This window comes from Eschscholzia californica, unplaced genomic scaffold, assembly GCF_041429995.1.
Source record: "Eschscholzia californica isolate CP2 unplaced genomic scaffold, dmEscCali1.0.p SCAF_1, whole genome shotgun sequence".
Classification (NCBI taxonomy): Eukaryota; Viridiplantae; Streptophyta; class Magnoliopsida; order Ranunculales; family Papaveraceae; genus Eschscholzia; species Eschscholzia californica.
Genome location: NW_028238198.1, coordinates 17,309,305 through 17,331,247, shown reverse-complemented (window position 1 = coordinate 17,331,247; position 21,943 = coordinate 17,309,305). Strand labels below are relative to the sequence as shown.

Genomic DNA, 21,943 nt, shown 5'->3' with positions numbered 1-21,943 from the left:
GTTTCCCAAAAATAAATGTACCAAACAAAATCAATAAAACTTTGTTCTAATATAATGTCAAAAGTGTTTTTCATCAAAACCCACAAAAAAGGACAAACCCTAGAAACTCATAATGATCATCATCATGAAAATAAGTCTGTAGACATCTCTAAAATCCATAATTCTGAAATCTTCATACCTCACCTTACCTTTCAAATCTATTGATTTCAGAAATACATAACTCTCTCTCTTGTCTTGTTTTCATCACTTTTACTATTACTACTACCACCATTGACAAGATTTTTAACTTCTTCAAAACCAAACCCTAATTGATTATTATGATCTTCCCAAACTAACCCATTTGATGGTTTCTGTTGAATATCATTACTCCATCCATTAACACTACCAAAAACACCATTAGTTGCAGAACTAAGCATGAATTTTTGGTCTTGATCTTCATCTACTATTGCTACCCCATTATACATGTAATTCTCCATTATCATGTCACAATTAGTACTACCACCATTAAAACTCTTATTACTACCACCACCACCATATTCATATTCATGTATCTGCTGATTACAACTTCCATCAGAAGAACTACAACTTGGTTGTTGATGATGATCAAAAGTAGTACTAGCCCCAAACATGAGAAAGTTATTAGTATTTTCTAGATGAACTTGATTATGGGTCATAATCATATTACTAGTAGGACTCATGATTTGATCTTGGGGAGGGTTAATGATGGTATGTCTATCAAGGGTAGTCATGAAAGTTGACCTAATAGGGGTGAAATTAAAGTAGTTACTAGTAGTATTAGCATTGAAGAGTTTTGTTGATGATGATAATGGTGGATGAGATGATGATGATGGAATGACAAGTGATGATCTCATGATTTTCTTCTTGAGTTTAGTATTCCAGTAATTCTTGATATCATTGTCAGTTCTTCCAGGTAACTGTGCTGCTATAATTGACCACCTGCACTCTTCAATAAAGAGAATCAATTCCATTACAAGAAACTAGTCTAGGTATAAATGAAAAATGGGTTTTATTCACATATGAAGAAGAATCATCTAAATTTAGTAATCACTTAATTACTAACATCAAACTTTTCCTAAAACTAGAAAAACTACAATTTCTTTTTTCCCACTTTTGTATCTACTTCATGTTAGAGAATAGAGAGAGAGTTTAGAGAGAGAGAGAGAGAGAGTAACCTGCTTCCAAGTCTGGCAAAGAGGTTACAAATGATTCTATCTTCATCATCAGAGAATTCACCATGTTTAATATTAGGTCTAAGATAGTTTAACCATCTTAACCTGCAACTTTTTCCACATCTCCTTAGACCTGATCAAAGAAAGTACAACATATTAACCTAAATCAATAATCCAACCAAAACCCATTTATCTACAAGAATTAACTAAGAGAATACCTAAAGAAAAACAAAAAATTAAATAGCTATATAGTTTGGTTAAAAATGAAAACAAGGGGTGTGGTAAGTTGATATATATTCTTCTCTCTCACTCTCTCTCAAAGTCTCTCAAAGTCTCTCAAAGTCTTACCAGCTTTTTGGGGCAAAGTAATCCAATTCCCACAAGTTCCATGTTTCTCAATGAACTCCTTGAGCTTTGAATCTTCTTCAGGAGACCATGGCCCTTTCTTCACATTTGCCTTGTCACAACAAGGAGCTCTACCCATTACTCTCACTCTTTCTCTCTCTCTCTAAAACTTTTGAACTCTGTTGATTATACTAATAAATAGAGAAGTTCATGTCTATATTGTGGGTAGTGGGGGTTCCTTTCTATATAGAAGACATGTGCTTCTCCAGAGAGAGAGAGAGAGAGAATAGATATAGTGTTTTTTTTTTAATGTTATTATGAAGTCAAAGGGATAGGCTTGTGTTATTTCAATCAGTTCTTACCTCTCCTCCTCCATGGCTTTGATAGAACTTTCCATCACAAGTAAAACGAGCCCTTACCTCCTAGCAAATGAGGGCCCTGTCTCTCACCTACCTTTGTTTTTCTCTTTCTTCTAAATTAACACAAAAAGTCTTACAAAACTAAAGATACATACCTCAAGCAAAATTTATGAAAATGGGTAGCCTACAAAATTATCATAAAGACTCAAACTTGAAAGTTTCCTAACCATAGGTATATAGTAATTCATAGTGTTCTATATATAAATGAGTGATATACAATTAAATAAATATATATTTGTACTCCCCACAGCTAAGGCAAATTTATGTGTACATTCACTTTACTTGGAAAATCATAAAATATAAACAGACCGATAGACACTAGAGAATAGAGTAATTCAGAAGAATAAAGTCGGCAACATAGAAAAATATATCCATTGTCAGCAACCAATATGTTTACGTATGTTTATTTATGTTTATAGCGAGAATTTAGGCTAAGTTTTGTGTACATCTTCTAATCTATATGACTATATGATCATAAAGTATAATTGTACTACGTAGAAACCATCCGTGTAACAACCAACAAAGGAGTGAAACGGAAAATAGAAAAACGAACTTGTTTTACGACCGGCCAACTAGACTAGGGTTCTATATACATATATAGATATATGAAGAATAGTTTTGGTCCACAATATCATCAATTTGAGTAGTAGTCAAATTAATTTGTGGGCCATCTTCACCAAATAAATTAAATTGTGTGGACCAATTTGCTTGATAACTCATTCGTAGTCAAGTTTCCAAAACCAATATTTGATAAATGTCTTAGCTTGTAGAAATGAAGCTAATAATAGGGCTAGTGTTACATCAAACCAGCTCATATTATGTGGTTTTGATGTACAATTGCACATATTTCAAGAAAGTTCACTAGTATCCAATTTGATTGGAACTATTTGCACCAGGGCAATGTTCGATTCCAAAATCATTTTGTGTTCTTTTTTGTTGCAAAGATCATTTTTTGTATAGTTAGTAATTGTTAAGTTGCTAGCCACAATAGCTGCCAGCACAATAGCTTGCCACAATACTTTCTAGTTTAAGTTCCGTGGTTGTGTGTGGATTAGTGAAATACTCGTCAATTTAACCTCAACGAAACTATGTGCAAGAGAAAAAGGAAAAAAACAATATTATATGAGATCAATTTTTCTTATCGGAAACAACACAGACACCGAATATGTGGGTAGACGCCGGGTAGACACTTTGATGTGGCACAACATGTCGGATTTTTTACCTAGCTAGCACAACTTTTTAGTGACTCAGTTTGTTTTATATTTCAGCTTTCAAGTCAGATCGGTCTAGATCCTTGATAGGTGTTACCATCTGGATCGATAGATTATTGAGCAGTCCAAATCGGTTCAAATAAACCATACCTTTTCGTTCTCATTTTCTCTATCGAATTTTAACCAATGAAATTATAGTTTTTGAAGCTTTTTTTTTGTTGAAGTTTTGAAGCAAAATTAAAACTTTACATAAAATTTGTAGGATCCTTTAGTGTGATTCCCCTTAAAAGTATACAAGTATGACGTCACCAGTTGCGTGCTGTAAAATGTTTCATCCGTCATGACGAGAGACATTGGAGAGGGAAATAAAAAAATGAATCATATTTCAGATTAGACGGCCGAAGCCTGGGAGAAAATCTCATTCATTGATTTGTGGGTCCCAAATATGGCTTTGTTTAAGATTTCTGTCATCGTACGGTCCATAATCAAGAAAAAATCTATCTCATATTCCGGGATTCTCTGATATTGATAACAATGATTTAACGTCTAGGGTTTTACGAACTTCAGTCCCACCCCGTACATGTACACCGTAGATCATTTTGCCTGTTTGAGTTAGTATCTTGACGATATTAAAATCTTACGGTAGGAAAAAAGAGGTGCATTAAATTCGGTAAGCGCAAGGGTTGTTTACCTTTTTACTAAAACTGTTCATCCCTAGGGGGATGTCTTCTTAGGTTAAAAATGTCAGTCATAGTTAGGGTTTAAGTCAATGTCTACCAGAAAACATAAATGGGCCTGATTCCTCTTGCCGCACGTGCTTGACCAGTTCATACATCTTCACTTCTTCAGACCGGTGCCTCGGCTAAGCTAAGTGCAACTCCATTCCTAAGGACCCGGCCTCAACCCCTCAGTGGCTCACTCCAACCGGTTTCTCTTGGGGTTGAGATAAGGTAGAGTGGACTAGAGCTTTTAGGGTCGGGAGCTCATCTGGTCGTTTGGGTGAGCTCCAACCGCTAGATCTACTAGATTTGGACAGTTGGAGCTCATGTTTTCTCTTAACATCTAACTTAAATTTTAAACTACAGCGACGGACTAATTTAGTAGGAAGATTTGTTAGAGAAATTGTGAGAGAGAAAAATGGCATGAGAAGAAAGTAGAGCATTAATTATTTTAGGGATATCCTAACTGTATTTAATTTTTTTTAATTAATCACACTGTTACCCTTCCCTTTTGAATCTATTTACAAAAAGATGGATTAATACCAGCCGTCGGATGTGATCTCTATCAAGCTCCCCACAAAAAAATAGACGGCTAGACTTATCCCTCTCCTAACCGATTGAGCTGTTTTATTATGATACTAGGTTCCCTCCCCGTCCTACGGACGGCCTCTTGGCTAACGCCTTCGAGGAGAAGAAAATAAATTTAAATCAGATGAAATTACAGGGGAGAGTGATAACCATGTGTTTGAAGAGTAGAGAGGGAGAACCGTAATTAACAATTTTGAACTGACTTAGAAGTCTAACCGAATCACTAAAATGAATATTCAAAATAATTAATTGTTTACACTAATACCCTTATTTTTTAAGTCAAATTACACTAAAAAGGATTTTATAACAGTTGTTCGATCTAATCAAAGGTAAATCTCGTAGAGAAAATGAACAGTCAGACTTATCCCCTGAATAACCGACTGAGTTGTTTTAATATAATAGATAGGTTTGGATGATTCCAAAATTGTTTGCCCAACCCTAACTAAAACAATGTGTAATTATAATCGCATTAAACAAAGGAGATCTACCGCACCCTGGTCGCGATGGGAGAGGCAGTGGACACCTACTCTTTCTTAATAGTGCTTCCCTGTAATGACAACCCAATTGTTAAAACAGACAAGACATATCCTCTGAAAAAAACACTTCCACCTTACTGACTTTTTTTTGATGAAGAGATTCCACCTTACTGACTTAAAACCACAAACTTCATTTCTCTCTTTAAATTCGATTTTCAATTGTTTTGTTTTTATTTGAAATTTTTTGTGTATGTGTGAGGTTTCTTCAATGGCTGAAAGGAGATATCTTCTAATAAGTGTCACTCTTAATTAGTGGACTTTTCATTTTGTAGATGCTTCTAAGGATGTGTGTTTAAATTGATAGATTAAGGTTAAGCAATAGGATCATACCCTTTTCTGTAACAAGATCAATGGAATAAATCAATTTTAGTTCACAAAATGGGTTGAACCCTACTGACACGACTAAATGGGCCCAGTTAAACCAATTTTGGTTCACAAGATCAATTCTACCACACCGATTTCAACTCCAAAGCCTCCTCCAAGTTACTGAAATTGAAATTGGTGGACGGACTTGGCGAACCAATACAAAAGGGATTCATGAGTGCTGGAGTTGAAATCTATGGGGACAAACTAATATTAATAACCAAAATGGTTCAGTTAGCCCAGAAAAGACCCAGCACACCCAGCTCACAGAGCGCACGACCCATTTATAAATGGGCAATCTGAACCACCATGGGTCAGTAAACAGGCCTATTAGTAAGACACTTGTAAAACAGTACGAAATCAGATCTTCAGTGGAGAGAGTATGAAACTCTAACCAGATGTTCTTGATGGCTTAGCTCACACGAGAGAAACTCAAATCAGATGCCATATACTAATGATATATCAGCAAGCTTAAGGATCGTTAATCAAGAATCAATTGTATTGTGATATCACAATTTATAAACTCTCCATTAATTAAAAAAAGATCAATCATAATCAATCAAATGGGATAAGGGGAGAATGAAACCCAATATCATAGCAGTTAAAGCAAATAAGTTCATTTCATAGCTTTCTCACCCAAAGCGCCAAACATCTTCCATAGAACAGATAAAATTTTGAAGGTAAGAACAGTAGATTGTATCTAATAATCTAGTCAAATGCTTCAAGGACTTGATTGTTTGTGGTTTCGTGTCAATGGCCTTTTTTTATATATGCATTATGGAGCTACTCAGCTACTTATATTTTGAGACCCCAACAAGCAAGACTTCCGTTTTCAGGTGGTGTAGATGATTCAAGATTTAGGAGATCCGAAATTTCTTTTGCCATAGTAGGGACTATTTGAACGATCTACACCTCAAATTGAAGATTTCTTATAGAAGAAAGAAACAAAACCACCTACCCGCTTAAGTTGCGATTATTCCTAGTTCTTGCTGTATTTGAGATCCGTCAAGAGGTGTCAGTGTTTGGATACTGACACATAAGACTGCAAGGATGGGACCTGTGTCCTCCATTGAAGAACAATAAATTGAGCCTGGTTCCTGGTTTTCAACCTCCTAATTGCTTCTCGAGCTACTACCACCCTTGTCTTTTAACGTTTTAGTCTCTTAAAATCAGGATATATTCTTGTATTTTGCCCCATTTTTTAATATACTCATTGGCCATTATAAAGAGAATACCACTATCATGTCGACTTAATAAACAGGATTCTTCAACCTAAACAATTATAGATGCAAAAACCACCACTAAATCGTCCCCTTTCGACTTTGGATTCAAAGGGGATAAGGATATAAAATCACATTTATAAGATGAATTTTCTCCAAAACAAACTTCAATTCAAAGTGATGAGAGTCAAAATTTTAAGTTTGACAGATATAAACTGGCAGAAACTAGGTCTATGTACTCTATATGCATCAAAGAGAGTATCTAGTGTCCGCTAAAATACCATACCACAGAGGTATACTCCTAGCGTATCACATACTCACATTAGCGTATCGGAGTGATTGCATTCCAGGTAACATTGCCAAGAACAATTAGGGCGACAATATTCATTTAGACTATCTATCTATTAGGATTGCAATTTACACAATATTCAAACTAGCTTAAAAGTGACCAACAATCAACTAGCAAGCTACAAATAACAGTGACAATATAGAGATTCAAAGAAGTACCTGCAATTGCAAACTCTTCTGTCTCTTTCTTCATTCTCTTTTTAAAACCCAAACCAGAACTAATCATCCTCACCACTCTCATCACTAAAATAACTAGATTTCTTCCTCTTCTTAACCTTCTTCTCTGAAACTTTTTCACTCTCTTTCATCACTCTTTCATCAAAATCTCTAGTATCAACAACAGAAGCCCAATTATCTTCCTCAAGCCCTAACCCACCATCCAAATCATCATCACCACCACTACCATCATCATCATTTCCACCACCACCACCCAATCTCTCAACCCCACTTCCAGTTCCTCCTTTAAAACCTCTCCTTACCCTTTTCGGCTCAGGTCTTTCCCTAGGTCCAAGTTGATTTTTAGGGCATTCATAAGACAAATGTCCATCTTCACCACATTCATAACACCTACTCTTATCTTTATAAACTTTCTTACGAATATATTGAGTAGCTTTACCATTATCAGAAGCAATTGAAACCTTTAAAGTTCGTTTATTTAAGATTTTACCTTTCATTTCTTCTACAGCTTTACGAGCATCGTCTTGTGAAACGAAGAGGACGAAAGCGACGCCGCGGCTCTGCCGTGACTGGCGGTCTTTCATGACTGTAACTTTGGCGACTTTGCCGAATGTTGAGAAGATTGTGAAGAGATCGGAATTCGTTAGATTGTAATCTAGGTTTCCTACGTATACTGTTGATTTTGATGGAACTAAACCTCCACTGCCGCTGTTGTTTTTTAAGGGTTTTGAAGATGAAGATGATGGAGGACCTGAAGAAGAAGGGCAACGGTAGTAAATGGTTTCGTCTTCTTCGCTATCGCTGTTCTTCACCATTGTTGGTTTCTTTTCTTTCGTTGATTAGGGCATCGAATTGGGACTACCTCTAAATCTCTAATAATAACCAGGACAAAAGGGGGAAGAACTACAACTGTCCAAATTGACATATAGTCGACCGCCTTTGGTGCACTGGTTGGACACCCCTCTTAAGGTCGTGAGATCAGGTCTTGATGGGAGCAGTTTGTTATTGAGACTTATCCCTTGTAATTTAGGGTATAAATAAAATTAGAGTTAATTCCTGTATGGCCCCCTACTTTGTGACCAGCTTCCTTTCTGGCCCCCTTTTATTCGTAAATTCAAATATGACCCCCTATTTTCAAATAAATGTCAATACTACCCTTCTTAATTCTAAATTTAAAACATTTAAAAAAATTTATTTCCACCTCACCCCTCTCTCTCTCCACCTCATCTCTCTCTACAACTCACCTCTCTCTCTCTCTCCAATTCACCTCTCTCTCTTCCAACTCACCTCTCTCTCTCTCCAACTCACTCCTCTATCTCTCCAACTCACCTTCATCTTCTCCGATTAATGTTGCCGGCCGGAAAATTTTCCGGCCGGCAACCTCCAAAAAAAAAAAAAAAAAATTTTTTTTCCTCTCATCTCTCTCTCTCTAAAAACTCCGGCGAAGGGGGTTTCCCTTCGCCGGAGCCGTGAACAGACCGGTCTGGTCTGTTCACGGCAGACCTTTGAAGGTCTGCTCGTGAACAGACCAGATCCGGTCTGTTCAGGAGCAGACCTTTGAACGTCTCGCCGGAGTATCTGACGTTCCTCATATTCACAAATTGATTCATCAAATGGCAGTATTTGAACGTCTGACCCACTTATTTGAAGCCACTGAAGAAAATTTATCAGCTACCCTTTTCAATTCTCCTCCATTTCAATCCTTCACTGTCTTCATTTTGGAAGTTTCTCGACTCCCATTCCCAGTTGATCAACACAGCATAAACCCTAATTACCCTCCCATCACCCAAGTTGTGAATCTCGATACACCTATCCAAGATCCTGAAGCTAGTATTTATCAAAATGATGGAGACATTGTGGTTGCTGGGTTTGTCTTATTTTTCCCAAATTATTCATCTTTCTTGGCAAAACCAGGGTTTTATATAGAAGATATATTTGTTAGGGATTTTTACAGGAGGAAAGGGTTAGGGAGAATGTTGTTATCTGCAGTGGCAGCACAAGCAGTGAAGATGGGGTATGGTAGAGTTGAATGGTGTGTTTTGGATTGGAATGTGAATGCTATCAAGTTTTATGAAGAAATGGGTGCTCAAATTCTTCAAGAATGGAGGATTTGCAGGCTGACTGGTGATGCACTTCAAACTTATGGAAATTAGGGTTTTTCTTGTCTATGGCTTGTTTGAACTTTCATCTAATCTGGTTAAGTGGTACTTATGTTTTGTTATGTTTTTATGTATAAATGTGTTTAATGTAGAACTGAAGGAGTAAGAAACCAAAATTATCAAATGGTCTGCTCCTGAACAGACCGGATCTGGTCTGTTCACGAGCAGACCTTCAAAGGTCTGCCGTGAACAGACCAGACCGGTCTGTTCACGGCTCCGGCGAAGGGAAACCCCCTTCGCCGGAGTTTTTAGAGAGAGAGAGATGAGAGGAAATTTTTTTTTTTTTTGGAGGTTGCCGGCCGGAAAATTTTCCGGACGGCAACCTCCAACTCACCCCATCGTCTCTTCTCTCTCTCTCTCTATCTCTCTTTCTTTCCCATTTCTATGTTATTTCACATGATCTTTTATTTATTTAAAGATAATTAATATTATTAATTTTTAAATTGATACACTCATTTTAATTTTTAAATTAATTTTTTTTTTTTTTGGAAGTTGCCGGCCGGGAAATTTTCCGGCCGGCAACATTAATCGGAGAAGATGAAGGTGAGTTGGAGAGATAGAGGAGTGAGTTGGAGAGAGAGAGAGGTGAGTTGGAAGAGAGAGAGGTGAATTGGAGAGAGAGAGAGAGGTGAGTTGTAGAGAGAGATGAGGTGGAGAGAGAGAGAGGGGTGAGGTGGAAATAAGTTTTTTTAAATGTTTTAAATTTAGAATTAAGAAGGATAGTATTGACATTTACTTGAAAATAGGGGGCCATATTTGAATTTACGAGAAAAAGGGGGCCATAAAGGAAGCTGGTCACAAAGTAGGGGGCCATATAGGAATTAACTCATAAAATTAATAATGTAATAAATTGGTCGGACTTTAGGCCTCTTTTATGTTTTCGGATTTTAAACTTCTTTCATTCATGGTTTAAATTAGGCGGTTATCGTGTGTATCACATCTTCATGATGTATCAATGTCGCCTTGTCTAACATAGATCGTAGTCGAATTCTCAAAAATAAAAAAGTTGAAAAATACTAGCCGCACAAGTTGCATACATTCAAATCCTTCTTCCTCGACCTTCAACTTTCGTGAAGCCCTTTTTATTGTTGTTGTTGTCTATGTTACCACCGACATCTCCGTCGGCAAAACCTTTTCTCCTTCTTCTGTTTGGTGTTTTGGGTGTTGATTTAATGAAGTTTTATCATCTTATTCTTCTCCAACTTCTTGATTCTGAATCGAATCCATCATATAGAACAAAAGAAAACCCTAACCCACAATTGCAGAAACACCTAGATGTAAAGCCTTCTTTTGCCTTGAGAATCTGAACTTCTCATACAAAGAGAGAGTGAGAGAATTTGGTTTTCTGGTCCAGCAATTACAGTTACAACAAAAATAGATGAGAACCAAACCCATACCCGAAAACAACACACTAATAGTAGGAAGGAAATAGAGATTCCAGCAAAGGGACAATCCAAGATCTAAAACAGTTCCCCTTCGCCGGAGGAAATCGAAGATCTAAAACAGTTTTCGGTCTCGGTTTTTGATTAGGCTTTGTTCTTTACATAATTTACCATGAACTCTGAAAAAATAGGGGCAAACCAGACCCGTGCATGGGCCAGTGCGGGCAGGGCGTCGCACTGGCCCCCCACTACAAGTGCCCATTTCTTGTAACACACTAGCTACTTATCTAGAACTCGGTAGCAAGGAATAACACAATATGCCTATTTGCCCGAGTGGGAGGGTTCTTAAGCTTCCACCGTGGAAACACGGGTTTGAATCCCTCTCCACTCAAATCTTTTGATTTCTTTTCAAACTTTGTAGGTTGAGGGTAAAAGTGTTAAATATACCTTTAATTCTACTACATTATACTACTATCTCGTTATTTTGGATGAATTTTCAATTTTTGAAGTGTTTTTTAAAATGAAAATTTAAGAAAATGCTATCAATATGTAAATATATATGCCAAAATTATTACACAAAAGACATCATATTCAAAAAAATTACTTAGATTCTAACTTAGTGTAAATATGATTTTTTTTTGCCAACAACCCTTTTTGGAATGGTAAGAGGTATAATCTTCCACCTCAGAGGTCAAGGGTTAGACACACGCTGAACAATTAAAAAAAGATAAATTATTATTTTTTCAATTATTTTAAACTAGTCATGCTCACTAAAAGTCTTTGTTCTCCTCCTGGTCATATTTAATAAGTAGCGAACAATCTATATTGTTAATATTAAGATCTAAACATTTCATAAAACCTTAATATTTCATTAGAAGAAACAAAAATATGGGTTTAAGTTATCGTGGATTTTTAGACTAGATTTTTTTATAAAATGAAATTTTAAAACGGAAAAATTTTCTTACGACTGTTTTTCCCAAAATACATTTCGATTTATCTATACTATGAACTAACATATTACCTTGCATTTTCTCAATTTTCATTTGTAATTTTTTATTATACAAAAGGGCTACAAAAAGAATTCGCCCAGGGCCCCTTAATTCTCAGGCACGGCCCTGGGGCAAACTCCAGGTCGTCCAAGTCAGCTTAGGGCCTCGATCGGCTCTTTTATTCAGGCTTATATTTTTTTTGTTGTAGGAATCATCCAAAGAGTTTACACTTCACATCCATACATTAATTGCAAGCGTAAACAAAGTGTAAGAACTAAGAACATAATCTCATAACATATAGATTTGCCATTCATGTTTATTTTTCTGTACTGAATGCAAGAAGATATAGCAGAATACAATAAAATCAGTTATAGGTCTTTTACAAGACCCACGTGGGCAACTTCTTCAGTAGTCAATTTATCTTGAGTCCATCTTTTAAGCATCTCTAATGCAGCCTTTGGCTGATCCATCGGAACCATGTGACCAGCATCGTGAACCTGAAAGAGTCAACATTTGCATAGTTTCAGAACTGTCGCTTGTACATAGCAAACAAGCCTGAGAATTGAGATATCACGAGAGATAACACGGACCACATTTTCTTAACCACGTGACATATATGAATACCGTGCCTAGTAGCCTACTGAGTATCTTTTGGTGGTCTACATTTTCGAGATTTGGTATGTATATATACTACCATATGATGTAGTTATATAGCTTGGTTTACATATCTAGCATTACAAATAATCTGACAATGTATCAGAGAGAGAGAGAAAGAGATGAACCTTGAGAAAAGTGAGAGGACCATTGCTTTTCAGTATTCCTGCTTCTGAACCGTCAACCGTGAAAGGAACATTGGATGCTCGAGCGAATTTTTGTTGCCCAGACCATTCCATCGCATGAACCCAATTTGAGTTTCCTGCTCGAAATAAAAAACCGTAGCTTAGAAAATAGAATACTCATGAGAATTCATGACCACTTCGTGAAAAAGATGTAGGATTCCTAGAAATCATGTAAAATAGGTTTTGGTAAAAAAAACGAGAGAATTACCAAGCCAGTTGCATATTAGATCATATTCCCCAGCATATATAAGCAACTTGATGCCATCTTCGAGAAGAGCCGGAATACCAACTTCAAGATTCTTCATCCAATCTTTCCTCATTGCCTCGTATACTCTTGGACTACACGAGACGAATTCTATGTTCCCCACTCCAAGAGCATTCCTAACAGTTTTCTCATTTAGAAATTTCTCCATATTCGAAAAATCATAACAGAGATTTCCTTCACACTGCTTTCTAATATCATAATACTGCAGAAATAAACAATAATCATCCAAGTCTCAGATAAAGTTCTTTTTTCATACACATCCAAAAATTCTTCATATGCCAAAAAAATTAAATTTTTTTGGTTCCTTACATTGATATTTCCTGCGAGATCCATGACTTTGTTGAATATAGAAGTGCAAGCTGAGTATGCTCTGATGCAATCTTCATCACCATTAGTACCTAAAACAGAATTTCCAAATGATCAAGAAATGAATGATCTGAAAAAAGAAAAAGTGAAATAGATAATAACAGCAAACGAAACGCAACAAGTTACCACAAAGTTCTATTGTTCTTTCGCATTCTGGAATCATTTCATTGATATTCTTGTGATCAGATTTTTGGATGAGTCCCATGTTTAAAGCATAATCTGTGTATGCTTTATACTGGATTGCAGGATCTGTAAGCCCATTACCGATTGCAAATCCCTGTTCAACCATTTCTTAGTCAAGCTAGTTAAAAAAAAACACCATATTTATATGAAAACTAGTTGATAAGCTCCGTAAACATTTCACCTTGAGGTTTATATGAATTCCTTCTTTAGCTTTGTTTCCTTTGTGAACTCGGGAAGCAAAAGCAGGAATATAGTGTCCAGCATACGATTCTCCAGTTATGTAAAAGTCATTCTTTGCATATTGAGGATGCTTCGAGAAAAACGCCTGGCATTTCATTGAAAGAAATAAGTAAGGTAGTGTCGATTATTTTTTTTAAGTCAGATCTGAAATCTGACTCCAGGTCTAAATTGACTTGAGTCAAGATTTCAGAATGTTTGTTTTTGTCTGACTTGTGATGCCTGACTCTTCTGATGAATAATTTTCAGCCCATTCGAGTTAGACATTTCGAATTCAGAAGAGTCCAATTCAAACGATGAGAAAAAACAAACACCACCTTAAGAGGTATAGCATCTAACTTTGACTCATCTGAGTCCAATCCGACTGAATTGGATCATCAGCTTAAGGATGAAGAGCAAATTCGTAAAGATCACTATACCTGCAAGAAGTCATATAGATCATTACTAACTCCTTCCTCATTCTGACGAAGGTCACGTTGATCTGAACTATAACTAAATCCGGTTCCAGTTGGCTGATCAACATAAATTAAGTTGGATGCCTACAAAATAACAACAAAATTTATTTAAAACTTGTTGAAGCAATCAAAAGAACGTAACAAGTAAACAAAATCACAATTTCTTGTTTTGCGATTGCAATAACCAAAGTCAAGAATAAATACCATGTCCCAACCATAATCATTCCACAAAAGAGACATGTTGTTTGCAATAGTGAATGGTCCATTTTCATAGAAGAGAGCAACTTCACTAGCACACCCTGGGCCTCCTGTTAACCATATCACAACAGGATCGTCCTTCTTGTTTCTTGATTCGAAGAAAAAGTAGAACATCCTACAAAAAATAGCATATACAACCAGCTGTAAGGCTTTTACATATACAAGCCATAAGAATTACATCAAAAACTTGAGCGTAGTTCCATGTAGAAATTTATATTTTGGGAAAAAGAATGAGGATGAGGAAACTAAGTTGTACACGAATTAACTGAAATTTCGTAAAATTTGGATGAATATTTAATAATTGATACAGAGAGAAAATGACCTGGCAGCGTGAGAATGTTGAATCTTGTAGTACCCAGCATGATGACCTAGATCTTCAACAGAACCACTACTACTACTACCTGATTCAATTAAATTAGGAAACTTAAAGTTTTTCTCAACCAATTTGGAGGACACCGAAGAATCCTCTAACATGATTTCAGGGGATGCATCTTTAGGAAAAAGATTTAAGCGTTGTATAAGTTGTTCCGCATTAGAAAGAAGTTGATGATCAGGTGGAATTGCATAAGAGAAATGAGAAATGAGAAGAATAAAACATGAACATGTAAGTAAGATATTTTGATACATTTTTGTTGTTTGTGAATGATAAAAATGAGAGAAAAAGTTTGAATTTAAATAGTGTGTGAATTATGGAAAGGAGATGACTTTGCCAACAAGGGGAAAGAATCTTGGAGTGAAAAGCAAGTTCAGTGTACTTACTATATACAAAAAGTAACCAACCATTCAAATATTGTTGGAGTGCAAGTCTCTACAAACCCTAGTTTTAATTAACATTGCTTTTACAATCTGATTGCTTTTAGGAAAATGACTGTCGGTACATGAAAAACGGGGTTGATGAAACCCTAGTAGTCGCAGCTGATTCTTCTTGGGATTCTTCGATCATAATGCGGAGTTGAGAACTAGAAGAATGATTAATCGGAACCCTAAGTATGGAGGAAACATAGCCTTTGACATCATCTTCCAGACAATCATCGAATCCATCTTTCTACTTCCAGTTTTCCTCATTCTTCTAATAGAAGGTGTTCGAGATATGAAATGAAATCACCAACGACAATTCTAGAGAGAGATTAGGTAGTGTGCGATATTTTGGGGTTTCCCCGGCAAAGAAACGAAATTTTAATCAAAAGATAGTCCCACATTGGCCAGGTAATAACCACCTCTCTCTGTCCTCACTCTTATATAAAGGATCAGTTGCTTCTTAAAATAATCACGGAGCCGTGCGGTGAGCACAGAGCGAACTATTCTTTCGCCTTTTACTAAAGAATACCGTGTGCTCGCCGCTAATAGCGGCATACGCCTATTTTTGGAAAGCTTTTCCCTTAATTGGGGAAGGCTCCATCAAATCAATGTTAAAAATATAAGCTGAACAGTTTTACGACTCTTTTCAATCAAAACGTGGAAAGCTTTTCCCTTAATTGGGGAAGGCTCCATCAAATCAATGTTAAAAATATAAGCTGAACAGTTTTACGACTCTTTTCAATCAAAACCTAGTACACCGAGCATCTGAAATTTTAGCACTGAGGCAGGAGAGTTGGCAAAGGCCTTCTGGGTGGACCAGGAAAACTGCGCTACAACATACTATCATATTATCTCGTATGGGTTTCTCCTCTCTCTCTCTCTTATCTTCAATTACAACATTGGATTTGGATAATTGGATTTGGATAAGGCCGTCGTCTGGGTGGGCTTTACGAGTAGGCTCAAGGCTTTTTGGGTGGCTCACTAGAATAGTGGCCTCACCTCGTTTAAGTCTGTCAAGTATAAGGCCTTTTAGGTGGACTGACGATTATGCTCAAGGCCATTCGGGGGGCTAACCAAAGAACAGTGCCCTCGCGTTGTTTGAGTCTTCCAAGGACATGCTTTCTGAATGGCCTTATGAGTAGGCTCGCCAAGGATAAGGCCGTTTGGGTGGACTTACGAGTGGACTCACAAAGGACTAAGTTAAAGGTGTCTAAGTGAGGACTATATTCTGCACAAATTTTAATCGTAGACATTGCAAATAGTATATTCTAATTCCAATTGATATGTCAATAATGTTCAAGTCCAATTATATACGATAAAAAGGATCAAATCAAAGTGTTAATTATCTCAACAAAAAAAAAAAAAATCAAAGTGTTAATGAATCAAAACAAGATAAGAAATATAGAAAACAAGCGAAACTATGTTCATAAACTTTATCTCCTTCAAGGGATTAGAGCCACTTTTTGCATTTGTATCTGAAATAAAATGGAAAATACCGCAATATATTAGATTAATCAAGAATTAGGCAGATTAATAACTCGGAGATAAATAACAAACCTGATAAAGCTAGGAGATCTTCATGGTATTGGTCTATCCATTTCTTAATGATTTTGATAATTGATTTCTTATGTGAATTTAACCAATCCGGGTCATTGGGTGACATAGACTCCATATCCAAACAATGGGACCCTACAATAAAAAAGTATGTTATTCTAACCACTTATATTAATTTTGTCATACATCGTTAGAGGAGACCATAATTATTAATGATACCTACCATTAACTGTATTTAGAGCTAGAATGTTGTTGTTGATGCTTTTCAGTACTCTGCAAAAAAGAAAACACGTAAAGAAAAAGAAGAAATGATAGACATGACGGAAAATTTCATATGGTAGTTAGCTAATTTCCTGTTCCTACATCAAAAGCCTCCAGCTATTATGACGAATCAGGGTAAGCTGACATACATACTAGACTTACTCAAAGGACGTAGATGACTGCCTTTTTTTTTGTAGATTCTTCGAAGTATATGTATTTTACTTACCCTCCCGCACTATAGGGGTCTTTTAGGCTATTTGTGAAGAGTATGTTGCTACCAAACCTTTTAAGCACCAACTCAATGTCCTGTTAATCAAAAGTATAATCTAATTAGTAACCTCTTTCTAGTACTTCAAATTATTGAGAATTTTTATGTGGCGGTACTTGTGTTTTTTTTCCTTCTCATTGTCTGAATGTAACTCATCTCACTCATCTGAATCTAAATCAAGTAGACCCAAAATCAACTCAAATTAGCCATTCAGATGAGTTAGAGAATAACAAACAGTCTGAAGTTTGACTTGACGTAATTCAGTTCTCGAGTCAGATTTCAAACTTGCCTTGAGGAAAAAAACAGTACCGTAATGTAAGGACAGATCTGTAATAACTTACTTGTCCAACAACTTCGATGACAGCCCAATGCATTCTTCCTGGGACACCAAACCGAGATTTGCAGCCATCTACATAATTGCGATCATCATCTTGTTGTTGTTGTTGGTCTTCTTCTTCTTCTATTTGAAACATGGTGTCATTTTTACTCATTGCAGTTGGAGGTGCCATCTCTGTACACTCCTGCAAAGCAAGATTTTAACTTTATGTAATAAAGCCTGTTGAGCCTAACTCCCCTTAAAAATTAATGTGGAATATAACGAGCTATAGCATGGTTCTAAGCTTCTTGTTGGATGCTTATTTCTGCTTAATTGGTCGTCAAACTCCAATTATAACGACTCTATCTCTTTTCTCTGTAAAGGACTAAAGGGTGAGATCGGAAGTGGAGCGACATATATGTTACTAGTCAGTCAAAGTGAGTTTCGCAAAAAAAAAAAAATTGTAGATAAGGTTAAACCTGTAAGGTCTAGATTATGGGAGCCTTAATTATTAACGTTGTTTTGGGCCTGGGCCAGCCCTGTCAATGGGCATACTCATTATACATCTACTTGAAAATCCAATGCCGAAGGCTCTACAAGAAACCCTCGGCAAAAAGGTTCTAATACTACGTAAAAGGCGACTGAGCCGAGAAAACTATATATATTTATGTGTGTGTACGTTAAAGTACCTGCCAATAGAAAATATCTGACCACGGATCGTAATCTTGAGTTGTGTTTGTGCAATCAGAGCCCTTGAAGGCATTATAACCTGCAGAAATTGTTCCATTTATAACCTAGCTAGTATTATAAGATTTAATGAGAAAATAAAAAGAGAAACCAATGAAGAACCTGCTGATATTCTTGAAAGAGAATCAGTTCCTGGAGGCATTTCATCAATGGCATTACAGATCACATTTACTAAGGATTGCACACCACCATATTGTGCAGCTTCACAATACATCGAGTTTAGAAGACCTTTGAGATCATCTGAGGATTGCATTTCACTATAAATAAATAACACAATTTATGTACTAATTAGTATACAAATACTTTCTCTACAAATGTTAATGCTTAAACGATGCGGGATAATGCTGATACTGTGGCATACCGTTTTTAGGGCACATTGTTTTCTAAGTATTTTTTTTGCCATTTGGTCATTTTTCTTTCCAGAAATGTTATTGGGCTCGACAATGGGGGCTGACCACAGTCCTGAAGCTGATGTGGCCGGTTGCCATTGGTCTAGACAAGAGGAGAGAAAAGCGCCCATACCAATGGGAGTCGGTCGCATCAACTTTCGTGCAGTGGTCGATTCTCATTTTCGAGCCAAATAACATTTCTCTTTTCTCTTATGCATTCCATAATTGTTGTGCTTTTTTTTCGTTAACTGTAATACTTTTGCTTTCCTTATAAAAGTTGCTTAAGTCTATAGACTGTTATTTCGTCATTTTACTGACTTAGGTTGTGTTTGTTTTTTTATGGAGGTCTGAATCTGAATTGGCTGAATCTGAATTGGCTGAACTGAATTGGCTGAATCTGAAATGATTGAATTATTTTATAATTAAGATATTTGTTTTTTTAATCTGAATAATTAAGTCTGAATAAAAAATATAACATATATACCCTTATTACTCTTTTTAATAAAAACCCTAATTTCTCTTTCTCCAACTCTACAAAACTAAAAACCCTAATGAAGTTATCTTCTCCTTCTTTTTCCCAACTCAATCTCTCTCCTGATGGCTGCCTGGTAGGAATTCTCTCTCTCTCTCTCTCTCTATCCCTATATCTCTCTCCCTCCCTCCCTCAATGTCTGAGATCAAAGATTAGAGAGCTCTCTCCTCTGTATCTACAATCAAATATCAGAGACCTATAACCCTCGCCAAATCCGGCGAGGGTTTCGAGCTAAATAACCTTGCCAGATCCGGCGAAGCCGCGAGGGTTCACAAACCTTTTGATGTTCTATCCCCTTCGGATCATATTATTATGAAGCTTGAATCACTTGACGACGGATGTACTAGGATCCTGGAGTATTTTGCACTAATGGCAGTACAAGTTTGCCCTAATTTTTCTCTGGTGTGGTGTTTATCTCTCTAGAAAAGATAAAAAAAGGTAAGGATAAGGTGGTGGTTCTGGTGGTTGGTGGTGGTTCTTGTCAGTGGTAGTAGTTATAGGCCGGTGACGGTGGTGGCGGCGGTGATGGACGGTGGTGGCCGGTTGTGTAAAAAAATGACAAAAGAAATGGAAAAACTGATTTTCCCAGGGGTATTCTAGTCATTTGAGTTTATTTCAGATGTTGGGCCCAATTTCAGACTTGTTTTAAAGTCTGAAATGGATGGCCTTTTATTCAGCCTATTCAGATGTTAAGCCAATTCAGTCAAATTTTCAGATTTTGTTAAAGAAAAAAACAAACATCTGAAATCTGAAAAATAAAAAAAACAAACAGCACCTTACTGTTTTTTCAGATATAGCCACAACCCATGAAATAAAAAGATGAGAAATGAAAAAGTTGCAAAGATTATACCTGCAAGTATTGAATTTCTTGCTAAGGGATTTAAGACCTTGAGGATTGGAGCCAATCTTATCTATTATAGCCCAACTATTTTTAATGGTATTGTAACAGCTCTCACTAGCTTCCTATAGAAGAACAATACAATTATTATAAATAAGAAGAATGATTTAATAAACTTGAATTAGATTAGATATATTACCCTGAAATCCTTCGTCACGATGGTATCGTATTCATTATAATGATCAATGTCATTCGCGTACAAAAGTGGAGCTGAAGATGCCCAAGCACCCATTGCAATGTGGGGGTATCTTAGTCGAAACCATGTTGCTAACTCTATATATTAAAACAAAAAATAATTTATTACCAACTCAAGACATAAAATATAACATATATGTATATATATCTTATACCTCCGGAATATGAACCACCAATGACGAATACTGGACAATGTTGAGCGTGCAATTTCTTTTTAAGATACCAAATCACCTCAGCGAAGTCGGTAAGTGCTTGCTCTACGCTCAAGTACCCTAGAGTAGTAGCATTTAAGTTCACTCCATTTTTCATCTCAAATGGCATAGACTCGCCATAATATCGATGCTGTTATGATGTTCGTGGAACAACATTATAATTAGTTCATATCTACTTTATCGAAAATAAATAAACAAATAAATAAAATATTAGATATGATGATATTTACATATACCTCAATGGCCACCATGAGAGCTTGGAAATAAGGTGCATTGTCAGGGATTAGACCATAAAATCCCCCATCCTCTAGAGGACTCTCTTCACCAAGGAAGACAAAGATGGGAGAGTTATTCTTGGGGCCACCCCAATGTTTTGTATTGACTATATATTTTTGCTTGAAAGTGGTATAACTTTCAGGGTTGCTGTTAAAATGATCTAAAGTTTGGTTATAGTAATGGGTTTTGTAATCTTCTATAGAATCATTAGAAGGAAATATACGAGTTTTTTGATTTCTAGAGTGTCTTCTTCTTTGAAACAGTGGTGGTTTTCTTGAAAGAGATTCATCTACTAATAATAATAAACAAAGAAATAAAACACTTATTGTTCTTGATGAAATCATGCTACCCATCTCTCTTTGTGTATAGAATTCTAGTTGATTTTTCTCTTTAAGGGTGTAGAAAATTTTGGGATCTTTTGAAGTGCCCAATATCTCTCAACTTGGATTTGTCTTTATCTCAGATGTGTTGGGTTGTTGTTTAAGTTATGATCTTGTATATATTTTCTGTTACTCGGTTCTTATCTTTGATTCATAATTTGTAAGCTTACTTGGGTCGTGGGCCTGGAGCAACTCCAACGGGTTAGCTCCCAGGGTCCACTTACATACCGACCAATACCCATATATATAAACCCTATCTTCTAGGATTTTGATTTTTGGATCTGCATTTAACATCTATTTTAATTTTGGACTCAGATTTTCAACTGATCTTCTAGTGTGGTCACTTTAGAAATATCTCGAGCTTCATATTCAATTTTAAATTATAAACTGATATTAAAGTTATCTGGATTTCATGATACTACTGATATTGACATACAATTTAAGTTTCTTCCAACGTCTCATAGTCTCACTTTTATTGAGTATATGAACTAACCTTTAATATAAAAAAGTTGTTTGTGACATTGTAGATATGAAGATTGCAAATAATAAGAAATAAAGAACCAAAAATCATATTTTATACATGAAATAAACAAGTGAAAATAAGCTGAAAGTCATTTTTCATGAATGATGTAAATTAATGTTTTGAAGTCATGCAATATTACCCTTTCATCTTACATTCATGAGTTCTGCCAATGCTCATGACAACCAATCCGAAATTTGCCACAAATAAAGAAAAAAAATCCAAATCTAGCTAAGTTAGTTTCAAGTGCATATCAGTATGCTTATAGACCCATTTTATAACTAAAATATGATATCTAATTATTATTAAAGAATACCGTGTGCTCGCCACTAATAGCGGCATACACCT

General features: G+C 36.1%; 5 protein-coding genes and 1 non-coding gene across 6 annotated transcripts; 2 read left to right on the top strand and 4 right to left on the bottom strand.

Moving 5' to 3' along the window:
• Positions 1-32: 32 nt before the first annotated feature.
• On the bottom strand, positions 33-1,935 carry LOC147564701 (uncharacterized). Its single transcript, XM_086666109.1, has 3 exons — positions 1,539-1,935; positions 1,194-1,323; positions 33-957 (listed from the first exon to the last, which is right to left on the bottom strand). The coding sequence occupies exons 1-3, from the start codon at positions 1,672-1,674 to the stop codon at positions 207-209; spliced, it is 1,017 nt and encodes a 338-aa protein (XP_086522235.1). The 5' UTR covers positions 1,675-1,935; the 3' UTR covers positions 33-206.
• Positions 1,936-5,170: 3,235 nt separating this feature from the next.
• On the bottom strand, positions 5,171-8,056 carry U11/U12-31K (RNA recognition motif and CCHC-type zinc finger domains containing protein). The gene is made up of 2 exons (XM_086649160.1): positions 7,099-8,056; positions 5,171-5,518 (listed from the first exon to the last, which is right to left on the bottom strand). Exon 1 carries the CDS (start codon positions 7,929-7,931, stop codon positions 7,158-7,160), a length of 774 nt encoding a protein of 257 aa, XP_086505286.1. The 5' UTR covers positions 7,932-8,056; the 3' UTR covers positions 5,171-5,518; positions 7,099-7,157.
• A 48-nt stretch (positions 8,057-8,104) lies between these two features.
• LOC147564699 (GCN5-related N-acetyltransferase 8-like) lies at positions 8,105-9,391 on the top strand. Its single transcript, XM_086636232.1, has 2 exons — positions 8,105-8,113; positions 8,664-9,391. The coding sequence occupies exons 1-2, from the start codon at positions 8,105-8,107 to the stop codon at positions 9,267-9,269; spliced, it is 615 nt and encodes a 204-aa protein (XP_086492358.1). The 3' UTR covers positions 9,270-9,391.
• A 2,478-nt stretch (positions 9,392-11,869) lies between these two features.
• On the bottom strand, positions 11,870-15,537 carry LOC147564698 (serine carboxypeptidase-like). Its single transcript, XM_086649289.1, has 9 exons — positions 14,572-15,537; positions 14,196-14,364; positions 13,956-14,075; positions 13,481-13,624; positions 13,243-13,393; positions 13,060-13,148; positions 12,694-12,952; positions 12,429-12,562; positions 11,870-12,143 (listed from the first exon to the last, which is right to left on the bottom strand). The coding sequence occupies exons 1-9, from the start codon at positions 14,874-14,876 to the stop codon at positions 12,015-12,017; spliced, it is 1,500 nt and encodes a 499-aa protein (XP_086505415.1). The 5' UTR covers positions 14,877-15,537; the 3' UTR covers positions 11,870-12,014.
• Positions 15,523-15,642, top strand: LOC147564697 (U5 spliceosomal RNA). Its single transcript, XR_015231552.1, has one exon. It is a non-coding gene; the product is annotated as a U5 spliceosomal RNA (small nuclear RNA).
• Positions 15,643-16,284: 642 nt separating this feature from the next.
• LOC147564696 (uncharacterized) lies at positions 16,285-21,592 on the bottom strand. Its single transcript, XM_086649279.1, has 11 exons — positions 20,656-21,592; positions 20,363-20,549; positions 20,152-20,285; positions 19,965-20,077; positions 18,296-18,450; positions 18,136-18,215; positions 17,472-17,651; positions 17,089-17,168; positions 16,825-16,874; positions 16,605-16,736; positions 16,285-16,522 (listed from the first exon to the last, which is right to left on the bottom strand). The coding sequence occupies exons 1-11, from the start codon at positions 21,046-21,048 to the stop codon at positions 16,422-16,424; spliced, it is 1,605 nt and encodes a 534-aa protein (XP_086505405.1). The 5' UTR covers positions 21,049-21,592; the 3' UTR covers positions 16,285-16,421.
• Positions 21,593-21,943: the final 351 nt, after the last annotated feature.

Excerpts from the sequence above, each read along its gene's own strand:
- LOC147564701 (XM_086666109.1), bottom strand. The coding sequence starts at position 1,674 with ATGGGTAGAGCTCCTTGTTGTGACAAGGCAAATGTGAAGAAAGGGCCA. Across the intron at positions 1,324-1,538 it reads TACTTTGCCCCAAAAAGCTG|GTCTAAGGAGATGTGGAAAA; the intron begins GTAAGACTTTGA and ends TTCTTTGATCAG. Across the intron at positions 958-1,193 it reads TTTGCCAGACTTGGAAGCAG|GTGGTCAATTATAGCAGCAC; the intron begins GTTACTCTCTCT and ends TGAAGAGTGCAG.
- U11/U12-31K (XM_086649160.1), bottom strand. The coding sequence starts at position 7,931 with ATGGTGAAGAACAGCGATAGCGAAGAAGACGAAACCATTTACTACCGT.
- LOC147564698 (XM_086649289.1), bottom strand. The coding sequence starts at position 14,876 with ATGTATCAAAATATCTTACTTACATGTTCATGTTTTATTCTTCTCATT. Across the intron at positions 14,076-14,195 it reads ATGATTATGGTTGGGACATG|GCATCCAACTTAATTTATGT; the intron begins GTATTTATTCTT and ends GTTATTTTGTAG. Across the intron at positions 12,953-13,059 it reads ATCTCGCAGGAAATATCAAT|TATTATGATATTAGAAAGCA; the intron begins GTAAGGAACCAA and ends TTATTTCTGCAG.
- LOC147564696 (XM_086649279.1), bottom strand. The coding sequence starts at position 21,048 with ATGGGTAGCATGATTTCATCAAGAACAATAAGTGTTTTATTTCTTTGT. Across the intron at positions 18,451-19,964 it reads AAGAAATTCAATACTTGCAG|TGAAATGCAATCCTCAGATG; the intron begins GTATAATCTTTG and ends ATTTATTTATAG. Across the intron at positions 16,523-16,604 it reads AGATCTCCTAGCTTTATCAG|ATACAAATGCAAAAAGTGGC; the intron begins GTTTGTTATTTA and ends ATTTTATTTCAG.